This window comes from Coturnix japonica, chromosome 6 (genome assembly GCF_054131305.1).
Source record: "Coturnix japonica strain WE chromosome 6, WE-NBRP24, whole genome shotgun sequence".
Classification (NCBI taxonomy): domain Eukaryota; kingdom Metazoa; phylum Chordata; class Aves; order Galliformes; family Phasianidae; genus Coturnix; species Coturnix japonica.
This window is the reverse complement of record NC_140668.1, coordinates 31,977,861-31,995,973: the sequence shown is the minus strand read 5'-3', so window position 1 is coordinate 31,995,973 and position 18,113 is coordinate 31,977,861. Positions and strand designations below refer to the sequence as shown.

The 18,113-nt window shown below is 39.3% G+C and overlaps 3 protein-coding genes across 11 annotated transcripts in view; 1 reads left to right on the top strand and 2 right to left on the bottom strand.

Moving 5' to 3' along the window:
- GARRE1 (granule associated Rac and RHOG effector 1) overlaps positions 1-16,295 on the top strand; it is a 48,077-nt gene extending 31,782 nt beyond the window's left edge. For all 8 annotated transcript variants that reach the window (XM_015873999.3, XM_085551825.1, XM_015873994.3 and 5 more), the window contains 11 exons: positions 548-688; positions 934-1,029; positions 1,163-1,324; positions 2,225-2,383; positions 5,583-5,680; positions 6,972-7,097; positions 7,736-8,724; positions 10,055-10,220; positions 10,694-10,828; positions 12,306-12,384; positions 13,709-16,295. In XM_015873999.3, coding sequence (XP_015729485.2) covers positions 548-688; positions 934-1,029; positions 1,163-1,324; positions 2,225-2,383; positions 5,583-5,680; positions 6,972-7,097; positions 7,736-8,724; positions 10,055-10,220; positions 10,694-10,828; positions 12,306-12,384; positions 13,709-14,032 — 2,475 coding nt within the window. In that variant the 3' untranslated portion in view covers positions 14,033-16,295. The remainder of the gene's footprint in view (positions 1-547; positions 689-933; positions 1,030-1,162; positions 1,325-2,224; positions 2,384-5,582; positions 5,681-6,971; positions 7,098-7,735; positions 8,725-10,054; positions 10,221-10,693; positions 10,829-12,305; positions 12,385-13,708) is intronic.
- Positions 1-17,465, bottom strand: part of LOC146760564 (uncharacterized) — a 50,002-nt gene extending 32,537 nt beyond the window's left edge. Inside the window, exons 1-3 of one of the 2 annotated variants that reach the window (XM_085551836.1) lie at positions 17,414-17,465; positions 16,175-16,245; positions 10,692-10,812 (exon numbers count right to left, since the gene is read on the bottom strand). The gene's annotated coding sequence lies outside the window, so the exon portion shown is untranslated. The remainder of the gene's footprint in view (positions 1-10,691; positions 10,813-16,174; positions 16,246-17,413) is intronic. The other variant, XM_085551837.1, reaches the window with a different exon arrangement.
- On the bottom strand, positions 16,560-18,085 carry SS18L2 (SS18 like 2). Its single transcript, XM_015874008.3, has 3 exons — positions 17,972-18,085; positions 17,741-17,817; positions 16,560-17,602 (listed from the first exon to the last, which is right to left on the bottom strand). Exons 1-3 carry the CDS (start codon positions 18,038-18,040, stop codon positions 17,515-17,517), a joined length of 234 nt encoding a protein of 77 aa, XP_015729494.2. The 5' UTR covers positions 18,041-18,085; the 3' UTR covers positions 16,560-17,514.
- Positions 18,086-18,113: the final 28 nt, after the last annotated feature.

Genomic DNA, 18,113 nt, shown 5'->3' with positions numbered 1-18,113 from the left:
TGCACTTCCTGTACATTACTGAAGTGTACAGACTGACAGACCAAAATGGTTTCAGACCATTGGTACCAGATGGTACCATTGTGATCACCCTTAGCTTCATAAGGTGCATTTTATATACACCGGAATGTTTGTATGTAAGTGATACGTTTGTATGCTCTGTTTCTGAAGCAAGTATTTTAAAATACCCATTATGAGAAAAGATTTAAGTCCTTCCTCAGCTGAGCATATTGATCATGTGGCCTATGTAACCAGGAGCCATGATCATGAGAAGGAATTGAATTAGTAACAGCAAACAATGCTGATTTGATTTGCTATCCAACACCATACAAATTACATGAGTTCTATAATTTCAGGGTGACCCTAGAAGTTGAATCAGTTATAATAAGTAATTAGCTCCAGAACTCTTCCACCATGTGCTTCTTCTCATCTCCTTTATGTTTTAAACTCTGTGTAGGTTGTTTGGTTTTGCTTATTTGTTTTATAACCTGAGTGTGATTTTGGTTTGGTGTTCAACTTCTTAACCCAATAATTCTTCTTGATATTATAGGCTACATCTCGATTGCGAGAAAGAGGTTGTGATGGATGTTTGGCAGGAATTGAAGTTCAACAGCTTTTCTGCTCTCAGAGTGTAGCAATCCCTGAACATCAGCTCAAAGAGCTAAACGTGAAAATTGACAGTGCTTTGCAGGTGAGCTTTTAAAATCAGTTGCTTTTGTGTGCAATTAGTGCAGTCAGTGGGACAGTGGATGAAACGGGGAGGGGATATATTACTGCAGCTCTGAAGTATGAGAGAACTACAGGTACTGAACTGACATGGTAAATGTGCATACGCTACAGAACTAAGTAAAGCAGATCTACTGAACAAATTTTGTATGTGTATCCAGACACAGTGACTGCTGCTTCTTTGCTGATGTAGCTGTTCCCTTTTGTCAGGCTTACAAAGTGGCTCTGGAGAGTTTAGGCCATTGTGAATATGCAATGAAGGCTGGCTTCCACTTGAACCCAAAAGCTATTGAAGCAAGTCTTCAGGTAGGATCTGCTAAACCTGATCTTTTACCCCTCTTTGCCTTAAAAATAACTATTTAGAAGAAGAAAAAAAAAGAAAGAATTGGACTCATAAGGATGTCTTCATTATCTTCATTTCCTTCTAACTCATCTTCAGGGCTGTTGCAGTGAAGCCGAAGCCCAGCAAACAGGAAGGAGACAGACTCCACCTCAACCAATTCAGTGTGAATTGCCCACTGTACCGGTTCAGATAGGACCGCACTTCCTGAAAGGAATATCCTTTAATGAGTCTGCAGCAGAAAACCTGAAGCTGAAAACGGTAATAGTCCTGAATCTAACCACAATGGTTAAAAAATAAAATGAGAATCAGTAGAACTCCTTAAAACTCAGAGAAAACCTGCAGTAGTTCAGTGCCAAACTTGTACTTAAAAGTGCATATTTTTAGCCTGACTTCCTGTGGAATCAAGATGTGATAATGCTGTAGGTTCACTCCTCCCTCTGATAATGTTTAAACCACCTAGGCAAATTCAGTCCAGTGTAAGAGAAACACGGAAGTCTAAGAGATAATTGAGGTTCTATAAACTTTTTAAAAAGAGGTTGTTAGGTATCAGAATATGAAGAGGAATCCTTACAGGTGTCCTAAGCAGGTGATGGACTTTAGAGCTCATATAATCTGCCAGGACTGTGCCTTCTGCTGCTCAGGGAAGTACTTTAAAATAAACGGAATTACAATAGATTTTTTTCATGTCTTCCAAACTTTAAGCAGTCTTTCGAAGTCAGCTTAAAATGTATTTTTAGAAGTTGTGAAAGAGTTAATTGAGTTTTCAAAGTAAAGAAAATGTGTTCAGTGAGAAGTAATTTGGGAATTTTAATCAGCTTTTTCCAATTTTTAGATAAGACCAGTCCTTTCTCCTGAAAGTGTCGAAACAACCAACACCTTAAAATGTTTTTCTTTTGTCTTTGAAGTGCCTTTTGTAGTTTTGATTAAACTATTCTGCAAAAGCTAAATACTGTTTATCGTGTTGGAGTTCCATGTTGAAAATAGCACAGACTGACTCCGGTGTTTCTGTTCTGCAGTTAAGGTCTTACATACAGGACTGCCGAGAGGCAGCACACGTAGCAATAGGTGGTTGAAAAGCTTTTGAAAAATGTTTACATACGGAGGCCATTAATGTTAACATTGCTGAATCACGTGATGAAAGGTGGGTTTATTTTTCAGCACACGATGTTGCAACTAATTAAAGAAGCTGGATGCCATAATGGACTTACACCACGGGATGACTCTCCTGTTACTGAAGTACTAAATCAGGTTTGCCCTTCGACTTGGCGTGGAGCCTGCAAAACTGCTGTACAATTGTTATTTGGCCAAGCAGGACTGGTAAGTAACTGCAGATAGGCTTAGCAAAAAAAGGGCTACTTCAACATCCTGGAAAAAAAACTAGATATTTTAAAGTGTTTGAAAACTAATTTCTTACGTCTTCCTCCCTGTTTCTATTTTTAACATGCAGCTAACTTTAGTTATAAACAGGATGTATCCTCATGGAATGCAAGTTTGTAGATGCTACCTGTAGTTATTAGGGGCAAGGGAAGACAAGAAATGAAACTTCAGTTCTAATAGTGAAATAGGAAGACATTTGAATCTTCCTGTTCAGTAAAACAAAGCAAACAAAACAAGAACCACCTCTGCCACTTTCTCTCAGCTCAGCTTTGAAAAATGCCATTTTTCTATTTCCTTTCTCCTTCAAATGGAAGCTTGGTTTTACTGCTGAACAGAAACCAGTATGTCTGCACCAAGTAATGCAACTGGTGCCTCCGGCAGAAGGCACAGCAATTACATGCCTTTCTGAAGATGTGTATATTCTTCAGAAACAAATGAGCAAAAGACACTGTAGATTCTGCAGTATCTAAGGAATTAGTAAATAGGTGTTTGAAATGCATTTTGGTAAGAAGAAGCACTTGTGCTCCTATGACCAGTTCCTGAGATCTCTTGATTTAATGAGGTGTTGATAAATTCATTTTGCCTTGGAGGATGCTGTATCCCCCACTGCTTCCTTTCCAACACAACAGAAGCTTAGGGGTTTCAGTGTTGTGTACGCTCAAATCTTGCCCTGATTAGATTTTGGGAGTGCCCCAAGGCAAATTTGAACTCAGAAGTCTGGAAAACTGATGTCCCCTAGTCTAGACATAACTAGTTAGACCTGCTGGTAATTAAATCACTGATACTGTTCAGGTTTATCATAACATACGGAGAGTTGTCAGCATAAACTTATTATATGTTCTCCCATAGGACAGTGCTGATACAAAGAACATTATCTCAGTAGAAGCATGAATGTCTTTGCCTGAATTTCTTGTTCTGAAAATAGCAGGTTTCTATCTTCAACGACACAGTAATGAGCTCTACACATAGTTGAAATACTTGTAAGCCTTCTGTCTGAGTTCATTCTCACTTTGATTTGTTACAGTATTAATGGGTGTGAGGGTATAAAACATGTGCCATAGTTCTTTTTACATGATTCAGTTATGCTTGTGTGTAGTCTCATGCAGTGATGGGAAAGTAATTTATTTATTTAAAGCCTTCTTTGGGTGGAGATGAGGGAGGAAACACCTTTAAAGCAAGAACAATGGATGTCTGATGCACAGGAAACTATCCAGTGAGCACCCAGCAGGCAGGGAGTGAGAAACATGTTTATTTTATTTGGTGTGCAACTCAGATAAATATATCATGGGACAGTATTATGCAGTCTTTCGTTTACTGCTTTTGAGAACTAAGCTATCTGCGTTAGTTCAGAATAGTGAGTTAAGTTGAATCAATATCAAATTTAAAAAAGAATGTTGATACACTCACTATCTTTGGCCTGTTGTGCCATGTGCCTCTGCAGAAGAGACTCTTGTTAAGTGTAGAAAGCACAATGAGGTGTAAATTTTATTTACACTTTTTTATTGTTTTAGGTTTTTAACTTAATTGTTAGAGTTGTGTGTATATGTATTCTTAAGGTAATATCTGAGTATACACATGTGCTAAAGGGTGTGTGCATAGATGAAGAATTCATGTCTTTTCAGATTTAGGTCAGCTAAGGAAATGCATGTTTGAATTAAAAGGTGCAGGTTTTAAAATAATTCAGAAGATGAACTGAAATACAACTTTGAATTTGCGTCCTGCAAAAAAAGAGTTAAAGTCTCTAATTAGCCGTCCTTTCCTGTGCTAACAGATCTTCATTAGCAGAAAACATGCATTGTGGAGCACTAAATCTAATAGTTTTAAATCTGAGACGTTGTAACTGTGACCAAATGTTGAGAAATGTGACTTTTTTTTTAAAGGGAAGGAGGAGGAAGAAAACACCAAACAAATGCAGGGAAAACCCCTACCCACGAGCATTGGCACTACAGTGCATCGCCTCCAGGAACTGATCTAGATTTGCACCAATTAAAATTTTACTTCTTGACTGATGTGAGATTGATCTGAGATGCAGACAGGATTTCTGGGGGAAGCTGAGGGGAAAAGAAGAATTACTACTTAGTTGATCCCACCCATTTGTAATTGCAATATAGCTAAATCTATAGCAAATTACTTAAAATAGTACAAACATGAAGAAAAAATAATGGCGTTGCACTGATACAATGTTAGGTATTATCATGAGTGGATAATAGCATTTTGCCTTGTAACTGTGCTTAGACAGATTTTCACAAGTCCAGATAAACCTGAGCAAATTCAGAGACAGCCAGAGGAAAATGAAGGCCTTATGTTAAAATATTGAAATGGTAGGAAATAATAATGCTTAAGTATGGTTGGAGGAGTTTGGTAATGAGGCAGAGAGAAGAGAATCTCAGCTGTATTTATATTTCACCTTTCTTCATAAACAGTAATAGACAACAAGACAGAAGTAGAGCAAGTGTAGGATGATTGCAAAGAAGCCAGTAATGCCCCTTAAGGCTTATTTATGCTGGAGGACTTTTTGCCATTTCAAGGATAAATGGTACAGCTAATCTGCTAGTCACTGGAGCAAGAACTGCTGACTGTTGCCAAAAAGCTGCTGGTTCAGCATGACCAAAATAGGAAATTATGGAAATGATCAAAAAGGCCAGCTCATGCGGACTGGACAACAACAGAAAGCACAAACCAAATATGGAACTTACTATCATTGGTATTGAAGTTTAAATGAAGTTGGAGTGAATCCATTCCTTCTCAGTTTCCATAAAAAGAAAGGTTTGTGGCAGATTAATTTTCAAGACTTTCATCTTCTGTATAAATTCATCATGTCTTACAGAAGGCTTAGAATTACAAAAAATAAAAAGAATTCAGCAGTCAATTTTCTTCTCTTTACTACTGTTAATTCTCTGTTACCTACAGTACTGTTGGATAGAGATATCAGTTTACACGCTTTCATTTTGTCTTTCCCCAAGATATTAAAATGGAAATTAACAGATGATGAAGATTTTGTGAGTTGATTTGTTTTTATCTGGTTCTTTGTATATCTCTATTGTGGCAGGGAGCTGAGACTATTGACTACAGGGGTGATAAAAATAACTAGAACTAATTCTTAAAATTCATTCCCTTTTATTTTCATATTATCTTCTAGGTGGTTGTGGACACAGCACAGATTGAAAATAAAGAAGCCTACGCTCCTCAAATAAGTTTAGAAGGATCCAGAATAGTCGTGCAAGTTCCATCAACTTGGTAAGTGAAAGTACTGCATTGTAGATTATACTGATAGGTCTGACAGAAATACGTGGGAAGGAATACAGTGCAGTACAAGAGGAGCAGGGACTACTGTGTAATTATGGTTTATCTTCCCTAGGTTCCTTTATCTGGAACTGACTAAATACCACTGTTCATCAGACTGACCAGCAGTTGTACTTGAGCTGCCTTTGTACTAGTGCTCCCTCTGTTGGCAGGAGTGGAAGGGAAGCAAGACTGGTGCATAAGGGCAAAAGAAAAGTAAAAGCTAGGTGATGAAAGAGACAGTTAAACAGATTTAAATCCAGAAATACTCCTGTTACTCTCCCTGGTAGGTCCTGGGTGTTAGATGAGATTAATAGAAGAGCTTCAGCTCTTAACTAAGATGTTCTTTAGGAGCTGCTGTGAACTGCAGAACTCTGGTTCATGAGGTGCCATACCTAGCGGTTTAACTAGCTGCCTAGGAAAGCATAGCATTAATTTGCATTTTTAGGTGAGGTCGTCTTCCCTTTTGAAACAATAATTTGGAGTTAGAATACTTCCTTCATTTGTTCGGTGTACTTGGTGTTACAAACTTCAGTGTAAAACACTGCATTCATCTGAATCCTTAGTGAGATACCATGTCACTGATGGTACCAGTGGTGTATCCAGCAGTGCAAGTCAGCCTACAGTCTGTTTATCCAAATTCATCTTTAATTCCACTATGGAGTATAAACTGGCACTTCTCTGTTCCCTTTCCTTAAATTGCTCTATTGTGAAAGAACTGAAATACTGCTGAGCGCTTTGTGCCAGTGTTTGTAATCTCTGAAAAAGCTCCACCTGCTGGCACAATGAGAGAGAGTGCCTGTTCACTCATCTCCGCTGAAGGGGCTCATTAAATACTTGGCAACTGTGCCAGCACTGAAATCCAGGTTATTCTGATTTCACCTCAAATTAAGACTTAATTCTGTAGATTATTGAAGAATTACAGATCAGTGGAATCTTCCACAGATTATTGGATGTGATGAATCATTTTTCATGTTGAGCGTGTCAGGCTGGGTGTATCTTGATTTGGAAAACAAACGATAAAACTCTTGTCTACAGTGAAATTTGTTATATAGTCAAAAATTAAAAAGAAAAGAAACTAGGGCTGCAGGTGTTTGTCCTTGGGAATCCTCAGGCATTCATGTTATACTGCCTTACTAGTTGTACCTTGTAGGAGCAAAACCAGCATATTAATTAGCCTTTCATTATCTGACTAGTATGGTAAAATTGTTCAATGTGAAATTCCAAGTTTTGATTTTGATTACAGGTGTCTAAAAGAAGATCCAGCAACAATGTCTTTGCTACAGAGGAGTCTGGATCCAGAGAAGACTTTAGGACTAGTAGATGTGCTTTATACTGCTGTGTTTGACATACCAAGGTGGAAGGAGGGAAGGTACATCTCCTTTTGAGCCTGTTGTTTAAACAAAGCCATCACTGTTGAAAAGACTATACTGAGGAATTTAATAGCACTAGCCAGAGAAGATAAGAGAAATCACTGGTCAAACAAAGCAAGAAACTTGTACTCTATATAGTTAATCTTGTGGGTGCATATAGAGATACACTAGACTTAAAAAACAAAACTAGCAGCTTATCTATGTGCACAGAAGTATTTTTCTCTCGCATAAAAAAACACTTGTTTTATATTAAATAAATATCTTTGTTTGTATCCTGAAGTGCAATTAAAATTTCTTAAGGAGAATAGTAAATGCTTCTGCATATCACAGAGTTACAGAACAGTTGGGATTGGAAGGGACCTCTGTGGATGATCTAGTCCAATGTCTCATACAAGCAGGCTCCTGTAGAGCACATTACCCATGACTGTGGTTAATAATAGTTTGAATTGTTACTGTAAGCAGCCAATGTAACTAGCAATCCGATACAGAACTTTGGTTTTATTTATTCTACTTCTTATTACCCAAATGCATTTTTTCTCCAAAATATAAACTCAGTTAAATTTCTTTAGATATCCAATGCAGTGTTAGGATAAATAGGATTTATTTGGTGGTTTGATAAATGTTTCTGTTGTTGTAGGGAGCAAGCTTTGCCTTGTATTCAGATCCAGTTACAGCGTGAAATCTCAGACTTTGGGAACCAAGTTGACATGCCATCTGGGAATGGAAGCAAATCTTCAGGTGGTCTACAAAAGACATTTTCAAAACTGACTTCACGGTTTACAAAAAAAACTTCCTGCACCAGTACAAGTAATAGTGGAAGTTATTCAATCCCCAGTACACCTTCCAAAAATGTCTTCATAAGTTCCAGCTCAGAGGAGAAGGCTAAAATGCCCACTAACATAGATGCACGGCTACAAAGCATTTTGAACATTGGTAACTTTCCTAGGACCACAGATTCACTGCAGTCAATTCAGAGCACAAATAATCAGATAGTAAATGGGTTTTTAGTTGAAAGACAGGACAACTTCTTCAAACTGGATGAAGGCAAGGATGACAAAGGTATGAATTTACCAACTGACCAAGAAATGCAGGATGTTATAGACTTCTTGTCTGGTTTCAACATGGGCAAATCCCAGCAGACTTCTCCAATGGTGAAAAGAAGAAACTCTATTGCGTCCTCTACAGCAACAGAACAAAAATCAGGAACAGTACAGCAGCAGCCCCAGTCTGTCTCTCACACACCACTGCATCCTTCTCAGCAAGGCTTGTCACAGCAACAACAGTCACAAAAGCAGCAGCAACAAATGCAATATTACCAACATTTGCTTCAACCTATCGGACCACAGCAACGTGTACCTGCTAAATGGCTGACTAATTCTTCACAGCAGCCAGCCCAAACTGTTGGAGCTGGATTGTCTCATTTAAACCAGTGGAATAATCCTGGTTTTTCAGATTTAAGCTCCGATTTATACAGTTTGGGTCTTGTGAGCAGCTATATGGACAATATGATGTCAGAGATGTTAGGACAAAAACCACAAGGACCTAGAAACAACACGTGGCCAAATCGTGACCAAACTGATGGAGTGTTTGGAATGCTGGGAGAAATTCTGCCTTTCGACCCTGCAGGTGTGTGTACATTCCTTTATTACTTTTTAAGAGAATCCTTTTACAAATAAAAGAATGCAGTTAAATATTCTTAGCAGTAATTATTTCCTAGTGCTATTTACGAGATGCTAAGGTTCTTAAAAATAGAGATATGGGTATTTGTGCATGGCTTTTTTTTTTTTTTTAACGTAGGTTGAACTGAAGTACAAAGAAAAACTTAAGTAAAAACATCAACAACTTTCATTAACAGTGGTAGTTCTTACCTTTCCTATAGGGATCACATTAAAGTGTACAAAAGGATATTATCACCGGTGAACCTATCTCATGAAAAGGTGTTTGTTTTTACAGAGGTAAAAATTGACACAAGTTGCTATTTTGCGTATAACTGTAATTTAACACCTCGTGCTACCCACAGAACAAAACTATTCTTGCCCTTCAGCACCTATCCTTCAATCCGAGGATCTGTCTAACTTCCAGCCTCAGCTTAAATTGACATAAAAGTATTTCTCTAAGTAAGTAAGTAGTAGTGGCAACACTTTGTTTCTGTACAGCTGTCAGGTAGCTCTGTTCCTTGCTAATACAATAAAGGATGTCTAGAAACAAATGTAACTTATTTGTTTTAGTTTTAATTTGCATGCAGCAGAACATTAGAGCTTTCCTTCAAATGCTGAACTGAATGTAGGGGAGCAATCACATGAACAAAAGGTTTCTGTTTTCCAAGCTGTGCACTGTGAGACTTTTTGTGTTAAGAATTACAGTTTGTTTTCAGTAAATATCAGTCTTACCCTGAACTGCAAAGTATTTCAGGATCAAAATGTTTTCAGAATGGCTGTGGTCTTTGTAAGAAGTAGGAGCTTCTGGGCTGCGTGTTCTAATGAGATCAGTCTGAGCTTTTGATCTCTTGAGTAGCAAACCAAATCACACCATGGATGGACATCATGTTGTGATCCTGAATAAGCAGTAATAATTCAAATATTATTTTCCTGAAATTGGATAAGCATCCAGTCTTCAATTTTGTCAGTATCTGCTGCTGGACCTTTCCAGGCATAGGCATGTTCATAGTCACAAAATACTCCTCTTCAGAGAGGATGAAAGGGACAGGTGCAGATGAGATGAGAATTCCAGGTGAGAATTATCACCATGTACAACACATTTACTTTTTAATAAAACATTTCCTATTCAGTGTTCAGTGCTCCATCATGAAGTATAAATAGTTTAGCATTGACTATCAGTGAGAAGGAACTTCTTTTCTACTGGGGTATGGCCAGGTCTAGAGGATTAAATGAAAGGGTTAAACACAGTAAAAAAAAGCTGAATGTCAGCTGCTGACTTCATGATTTCTTTTATTTAGTTGGGTCTGATCCAGAATTTGCCCGTTACGTTGCTGGGGTCAACCAGGCTATGCAACAAAAAAGGCAAGCACAGCACATCCGTCGTCCAAGCAACACACGAAGCAACTGGCTTCTGCCTGATGATCCTCACAAAACCTGGCCCTTCCCTGAGTATTTCACAGAAAGGTAAGAGCTGGTCAAGCTACTTTTTTTATTATTATTATTTGGGTCAGTTCTACACTCACAACTTGGCAAGATATGGGAATAAGAGATATTTTTTTTTCTGATTGCTGCTGCACCTGTAAAAGCTGCAGCTCATGGCAAGAGTGAGAAATCCGAGGGCATTTTCTAGCTCAGTTACACAGTGAAAGAGCTGAGTGCTTAGTGACTGCAAAACCAAGAATCTTTTGTTTTTCTTTCATAACCAGGACAGACAGATATTAGCAGAATATATATGAACTGACTGTAACAGTTAATTAGTGATATGATTGCTCAGAAGTAAATACATGAAAGTATGTGTTAGTTCTACATTTAACAAAATATGGAAATGTCCTGGTGCCCTGAGGTATCATCTGTCACAGAGATTCAGCATAACTAGAGCATACAGTCTGGACCAAGCATTATAAATACAAGGACTAATAAAATGTTTTGTCTTACAGTGATGTGACAAACAGCTGGTCTGGTACTCAAGGAGATTCTGCCAGCTCGAGTGATGAGACCTCCTCAGCCAATGGCGACAGCTTGTTCTCCATGTTCTCAGGGCCAGACCTCGTTGCTGCTGTAAAGCAGAGAAGGTTAGAAAAATGAATAGAAATGCATATCGCTTTATAAAAATGTGTGGTGTTTTGATAATTTGAGTGCCCACATAATTGACTCCTGTTACTCAGATAAAACTGTCTGAATGTTGATTTGTGTGCTATGCTGATGCGAGTCAGTGTATAGTGTGTATGATCTTAGTGCTAGGGGTTCACAAATTGAGTTATATTACCAGATAAATCTTAATACACATTAGCATCTGTACAGATAGCCAGCTATAAGCTGAAACTGCTTATGTCTAGAAAGAGCTGACTTATGCCCTGTAAGATACTCGATTTGGGATGACGCTTCTTCCTAAAGTACTGGGGTCTTAGAGATCATCTTTGAATTGGTTTTATAAACTGTGCTGCAGTGTAGCTTTGTCATGCCCCTACACTCATTTTGATACCAGCAATTCCTATTCCCTGGCTTCTCCTGTAGCTTTGTGGCACTTGATAATACTACCCATAATGTATAAACTTCTGTCTGACATTGCCCACCACCACTATTTCAGTGGTTTTAAATACTTAAATACTTACTATCTGTGCTTTTCTTTCTGATCAAAGAGGGCGCTTAATGACATTCCTAAATAAGCTTAGTAACTTGAAAACTAAGCTAGGATTTTAAAATAATGAATAATCAACAAGTGAATTCGATTGAACTGTGAAAGCACTTAAATGTAATAGCATAAATTACAATGTAGTTACTTCCATCTCTGTCTTTGAAATCTCGGTGATTCCATGCTAAGGGTTAGTGAAGAGGATAATAAAAGGCACAACATGAAGCATGAATTCCCACCAATTAAGGCACGAGATGAAGCATGATCTCTCATCAAATTTCAATCTGGAACCATCAATTATCAACTTATTCTACTTTTCAAAACCTTTTCAAAAAATATTTAAAATTAATATTTGATCAGAGACAAAATCAGAGTTGATACATCAGAATACAACTGTCTACTCTCTGGTGACAGGAAAAATATCAGAGAAAACTGCTTTTTCTGCAGCTACCACAGAAGTTATTCTTATATGCACTGGGGTAAAGAAAGTATGATGGGTTAAAATAAGATCAAACTGAGGCAAGCAATTTGAAAGGAATTGACTAAGCCAGGAGGTGCTTTCTGAATTTGTACCTTTACCAAAACTTTTAAAGAGGGGACAAAAATCAATGCTGAATTGAAATAAGTAGGAGACAGCTGTCTAATAAGCATCGCAGCAAAAGACAAGCTCATCTTCCTTTGTCATCTCCACAAAAGCGTGTTGTTGGAACTGTAGCTCCACTGCTGAGCCTCTGACTGTACTCAGTAGCAAATTTCTTGCTGCATTAACTTGTACTTTTACCTCTACTAAGAAAAACCATGCAATGCCAGTACATATTCTAGGCTGGAACTACAGAATGGTACTCTAAAGGCAGATTGATGCGTGTGACTCATTTAAAAACAAGTAAACCAAACTAAATGTTGTTTTCTTGGTGCAGAAAACACAGTAGTGGAGAACAGGAACCTAGTACGCTACCATCTCCACCTCTTCTTTCTGCAGCAGATGACCGCAGTCAGGTAAGCGGAAAACATCTTTGTTTAGTCATTTTTCCTGCATGTGTTTTGGAGTGGTTTTCCTTAAGAAACCAACTAGAATACAATCTGTAGCTTTGTATTGCTTACCTTGACTAAAATGCAAACAATTTGCACTCAAGTAGTACTAGATTCTTCTTATTTTTTAAATGAAAAGTACCAAATTTAAAATTGGAAATAATTTAACTTTTTACTTGTAGCAGAAATTATAATAGACAACCCAAAGAGTTCAAGCTAAGAGACAATACATTGAATTTCAGTTTGGTCTACACAAACAATTAAAGTACCACCAGATTGGCTCTTGCAGCCAAGAAGGGCAGTGGTGTGTTCAGAATAGCATGGCCAGCAGGTCGAGGGGTTACCCTCTGCTTGTACTGCCCTGGCAAGGTGACATGTGGAGTACTGTGTCCAGTTCTGGGTTCCCCAGAAAGACAGGGAATTTCTAGAGAGACCAGCAGAGGGCCACAATGACAATTAGAGGCCTGGCGATTTCCCATGGGAGGAAAGTGAGACCTGGGATTGTTCTGTATGGAGAAGATGGGTAGTGGAGAGTGGGTAGGTATCAGTGTTTGTAAATACTTAAAACATTTGAAGGGTGGGAGTCCTTTCAGTGGTGCCCAGCAGTAAGTCAGCGGGCAGTGAGCACAAACTGGAACACAGAAAGTTCCATGAGGAAACGCCACTGGGATGGGTTGTCCAGAGTGGTTGTGGAGTCTCCTTCTCTGGAGATGCTCAAAACCTGCCTGAACACATTCCTGTGCGCCCTACTGTAGGGAATTGCTTAGCAGAGGGGTGGGACTTGATGACCTCCAGAGGTCCATTCCCACCCCTACAATTCTGTGATTCTGTTAACTACCCACCTTACTAGAAGTTTGAACTTATGGCAGGGCTGCTGGTCATCAAGGAAATGGGCTAAAGTATCATCATCATAGTCTCACAGTCTTGTGCGGGTTGGAAGGGACCTGAGAGATCATCGAGTCCAACCCCCCGGGATTCGAGCCTGTGTGTAGCAGAGCGGCACTGCTACCACTTGCGCCACAGGGGCGGGGGATTCGAACCCAGGGCCTCCGGTGTTGCAACGCGGCATTGCCACCACTGCGCCACCGGGGCACACAAGTAAACAAAGGTTTTTCAAGAGGGAAATACTGTAAGAGCTATGAGTTGTTTATATGCATCAATTGTGGTTTTAAAGGTTCGTCTTCTGAAAATGTTGTAGGGAGAGGATTTGTTAAGTAAAGAAAGTATGTTGATTAAAAAAACCCAAAAACCTACACACTTCACAAACCAACAACTAATTCTGTTTCCTCAGGATAATAAAACAAAAACCTGGCCTCCAAAGGCACCCTGGCAACATACATCCTCTGTCACAAATACACTACCCGGTCAGAGTACGTCTTTGTACCCAATGAGCAGCCCTGTCAGCCAGTGGAGCGACACAATGCAGATCCTTCAGTCACCCGTGTGGGCAGCAGCCAACGACTGTGCTCCATCAACAGGAATTTCCTCTAGCTTTGCCTATGCGCAGCAGCAGCAATCACAGCAACAGGCTTCCCAGCACAAACAGATGAATAAGGGCTTTAAATCTTTTCCAGTAAAGCACGAACGCAGACCATCTTACCTGCATCAATACTGATTGCTTTTCATATTGGAAAATGCAGCACAGGGCCAAACAGTTCTGAAGTACGTGTACTTTGTTCACAATTGTGTGTTGGCTGTATCCTGTTTATCTCATTAAATAGGGAATTGAGGGGGGGCTTGGGGAGAGGTATAAAAACTCCTGAATCTTATTAACAGTGCTGAGCAATATGGCCAATATGTTTGTTTGTACATGAAACAGCCCAAAACTGTGATGTAGAAATGCTTTTAAAAATATCTATATTGCCTTTACTTTCAAAAGCTTTTTTTTTAAAAAAAAAACAAACAAACTGCTGAAGGACTACCATACAAAAAACACTGTATTTTGTAGCTATTTTTCATATAGATTTATAGTTGACATCTTACTGAAACACGACGAATATGTTGAAGCAAATATACAGTGGTCACTTTGCTCAACACTGTGTTTAAATGTATCAGCAGACAAGCTGAAAGCCTTTGTTTCTTCCATTAATGGCCTGTGGGCAACTTTTTTTTTTTTTTTTTTAAAATGAAGTGTAAGCGCAGCTTTTCATGTGCCACACAAACGAGTTCATTGTAACGCTGTTGCAGAAGCAGTTGTGAATCTGAGCGTTGTGGTAGTTTCCTTACTCCAAGTATCGATCAGCAGAACCACTCAAATTTGTGTCACAAATGTTATCTGAGCTGCTTAAAGTAGATGGCACCTGTGTGGGTAATATGACACTGGTTCGCAGATAAATACATTTGTTAGTGCTTCATTCGGCCAAAGGCATTATCCACACAGTGTCCTTCAGTGTGTGAAAGTACAGCCTGAAAGACTATTTGCGTATATTCTAAAGTCTTATTTCAGATGCTACTTGATCTAAAAAAAAAAAAAAAAAAAAAAGTTGTGAGCTGGCTCAGAAGATAATGAAGATAATATCAGAACTGTCACGTACGTGGGGTAGCAGGGAGCTGTAAGAACGTTATTTTTTCTAAAGGATAAAGTAATTATTTGCAGTCAATATGTGCCATTAAGTGAACCTGTGGAATTGGGAATAATCTTCCAACCAAAGTGGATCTGGGAGCGACTGGTGCTTAAAAAGTGAAGAACAATGGTAAATATATATATAGCTATCCCACTGTATATTAACTGAGATTACAGAAGATTCTTTATATAGTTAGAGCTTATTTAAATTTTCATATTTCATCTTTGAAAGAGACTAAAAACCACAATATTTTCTGGTATAAGAGTTTTGACAGTATTAATCTTATTTTTGTATTTTTCTTAAGTCATATCATTCTAATATGTTAACTACTAGTAAAATGTGTTATTAGTTCTAACTACATAATTTTTCAATGAAGAGAAAGCACATTTGTTGTTTTTGTTTCTACAAACTAAGTACATCTATATCTAAAGATACCAAAAAATTAATACATAAATATATATATAAATAAGAAGTATACACAACACTAAAACTATTAAACATTTGGGTATTTAAAACCCATCCACCTTTTTTGTTTGTATGGTGATGGGCTGTATTTGCTGGCCCAGATTGTTACTTTTTGTGCTGTTTGAGGATGCCAATGTTGCCTGTATTTATGATATTGTCACCACGTTTTCTGAAAGTTCATACTTACATGTTTACAAAGATTTGTTTGCTGTACATAGACTTTTTACAGTAATGTGCTTTGCACAATCAGTGTGGCTTGTCTGTAAATTGTTGATGGTCTGTACTACTACAGTTTTGAAAACCCTCTGCTGAAAATGTTAGTGGTTACTTAACTTGATGAATGGTTTTGAGTTTCCTCAGTCTTGTCATTTAGATCTAATATTAAACCCTGAATTTGGTTGTAGTTACTGGTTATTCATACTAAGACCAAAACGGAAGTTGACAAAAACATCTTGTTTTGAACTCCTCCTAACAAGTGCCAAAATTATTGCTAGAGTTTGTGCAGCTGATTCATAATTACAAATGCTGGCAGGTTTCTAGATGTACATAAGTAAACTGCAGAAACAAAGTCTGTCTGCATTTTGACCACGTAGGTGCTACTATGTCCTTTGCTTCCGATTGTTCTGAACACTGGTAATTTTAAGAGTTGCTGCACTTGGCAAACGAGTCTTGCCATTAAACTTCACTTACACTGCCAAGTGCGAGGGTTTGGTGCTTAGTTAACTTACCCTTATTGCAGTGCTTCTGTGAATAGCTAATGCTTCTGAACTGGAATTGTACATTTTGTATTTTAAAGCTTCTGTAAAAGTAAAATATTAGCTTTATTAAAGATATACATTTAATAGGTCATACCTGTTTAAAATATGCACCTTACTGAAAATGAGCAGCACCCAACATTGTAATTTTGGTTCATCGACAAAGACCTCGCTTCATTAACACAGGATTATTTAAGTTTCAGAGCTGTGAACTGCCTACTTACACCATATAAAAGTGAACTTAATACACCGTACAACCTGAAGCATCTTTAAAGCTACACTTGGATAGGAAGAGAAAATGCCTTAATAGTATCTTTGAACTATTAGTGCAGATGAACAGTGCCACAAACACATCATGTGAATTTTTAGACAAGTAAATGATTTTAATGGTAGTGAGTGAAAACTTTTTTTTGTTTTTTTTTTGGGGGGGGGAAATGGTGAGAAGAGAAGGGGAGAACTAATTACCGAGGCTTGTTTAGCTTCTGCTAATTGTATCACTGAAATCTACAATCAGGTGTAAGGATATATATATAATAACAAAATAAGCTGTGCTTGCAGTAGATAAGATACAGAAGCAGACACTGATATGCTGACAGATACCCAGGGTGCACACGAGGCTGTACAGATTATGCAAGAAGTTTCTTGTTTACAGAATCTGTAGGGCAGAACATTCCAAACAAAACTGAAAATTGTGATGCAAGTGGGGCTGACATGAGCCCTCTCTTACTGGACTTGACTGTTGCATAACTTCAAAGCTGTTACCTCTTTCCTAGAATTCTGAAATTCAAGCTCCTATTGCAGTAAACCCCAATGTGTTCCTTTAGTAACATGTTAGCATTAATCCAGAAAACATTGCTTTACAAAGCACATCTTTGATTTATTCAGCACCATTTTTATGATACAGGATACACAATAGTCTGTTGTTAAGGTACAGGGCAACATGCACTTCTTGTCATTTCTACTTTCCCACCTGTTCCATGTCTCATGTCTCAGACATGAAGCAGTGGCTGCCTTCACTATCGCTGCCAAAACCTTCCAAAGGCAGCAGTGGTGGTTTCCTGCCAACTGAGCTGTTTTCAGAAATGCACAACACTGCTGTTTTCCAGAGATAAAAGCTCAGTAATTCCCTCTCCCAAGTAACTACTTAATAGGAAGTAAGAAGCTGTTCTCAAATTAGAGTTCATATTTTAAGATAGAGGGATGGCTCTTTACCTGTCTTGTGCGACTACACCTTCTCCCTCTCACAGTGGCAATCTAAGCTAAAGCCCTTCCATAACTTTAAAGCATCGCAGCCTGCAGCCGGGTTCATGCAGTCACTCTGTAGTTTTCTGCGCGCTGGGTGGTGTCGCATCTGCAATAGTGGCTAAATAAATGAGGTTTCTGTGCAGGATGTGCTGGTACCTATCGAGAAAAGAAAAACATTACTTGGGAAGTGAGCGATCGCCTGTTTATGTGCAGCAGCTGACGCGCAGTGCAGCCGTCACTCAGTGACCCGCTCAGCGCTCCGTACGCGGGCTGCGGGCCGCCCATAGCACTTACTGCACGCAGTCGGTGGCGCGGCCCTTGCTCTGGTACTCCACGATGCAGCGGATCAGCTGGTCGTTCTCCTCCAGCAGCTGAAGCAAACACCGCCGTCACCGCCCGGCCCGGCCCCGCCTCCCGCGCCGCCGCTCAGGGGGGGTCGAGAGGGCGGAGGCAGGGCCGGGCAGAGCCGGAGCCGCCCGAGCCGAGCCGGGTGTTCCCGTGCCGCCACCCCGGGCTCTCACTCACCCTCTGCAATGTCTCCTGGTTCACCTCGGCCTTGCCGCGCAGCCGTTCGGGCACGAACACCACCGACATGCCGCCGCCCCGCACCGCGCTGAGGCAGCGCCGCCCCGCGCCTGCGCTCACGGAACCGCCGCTCCCGCCCCGC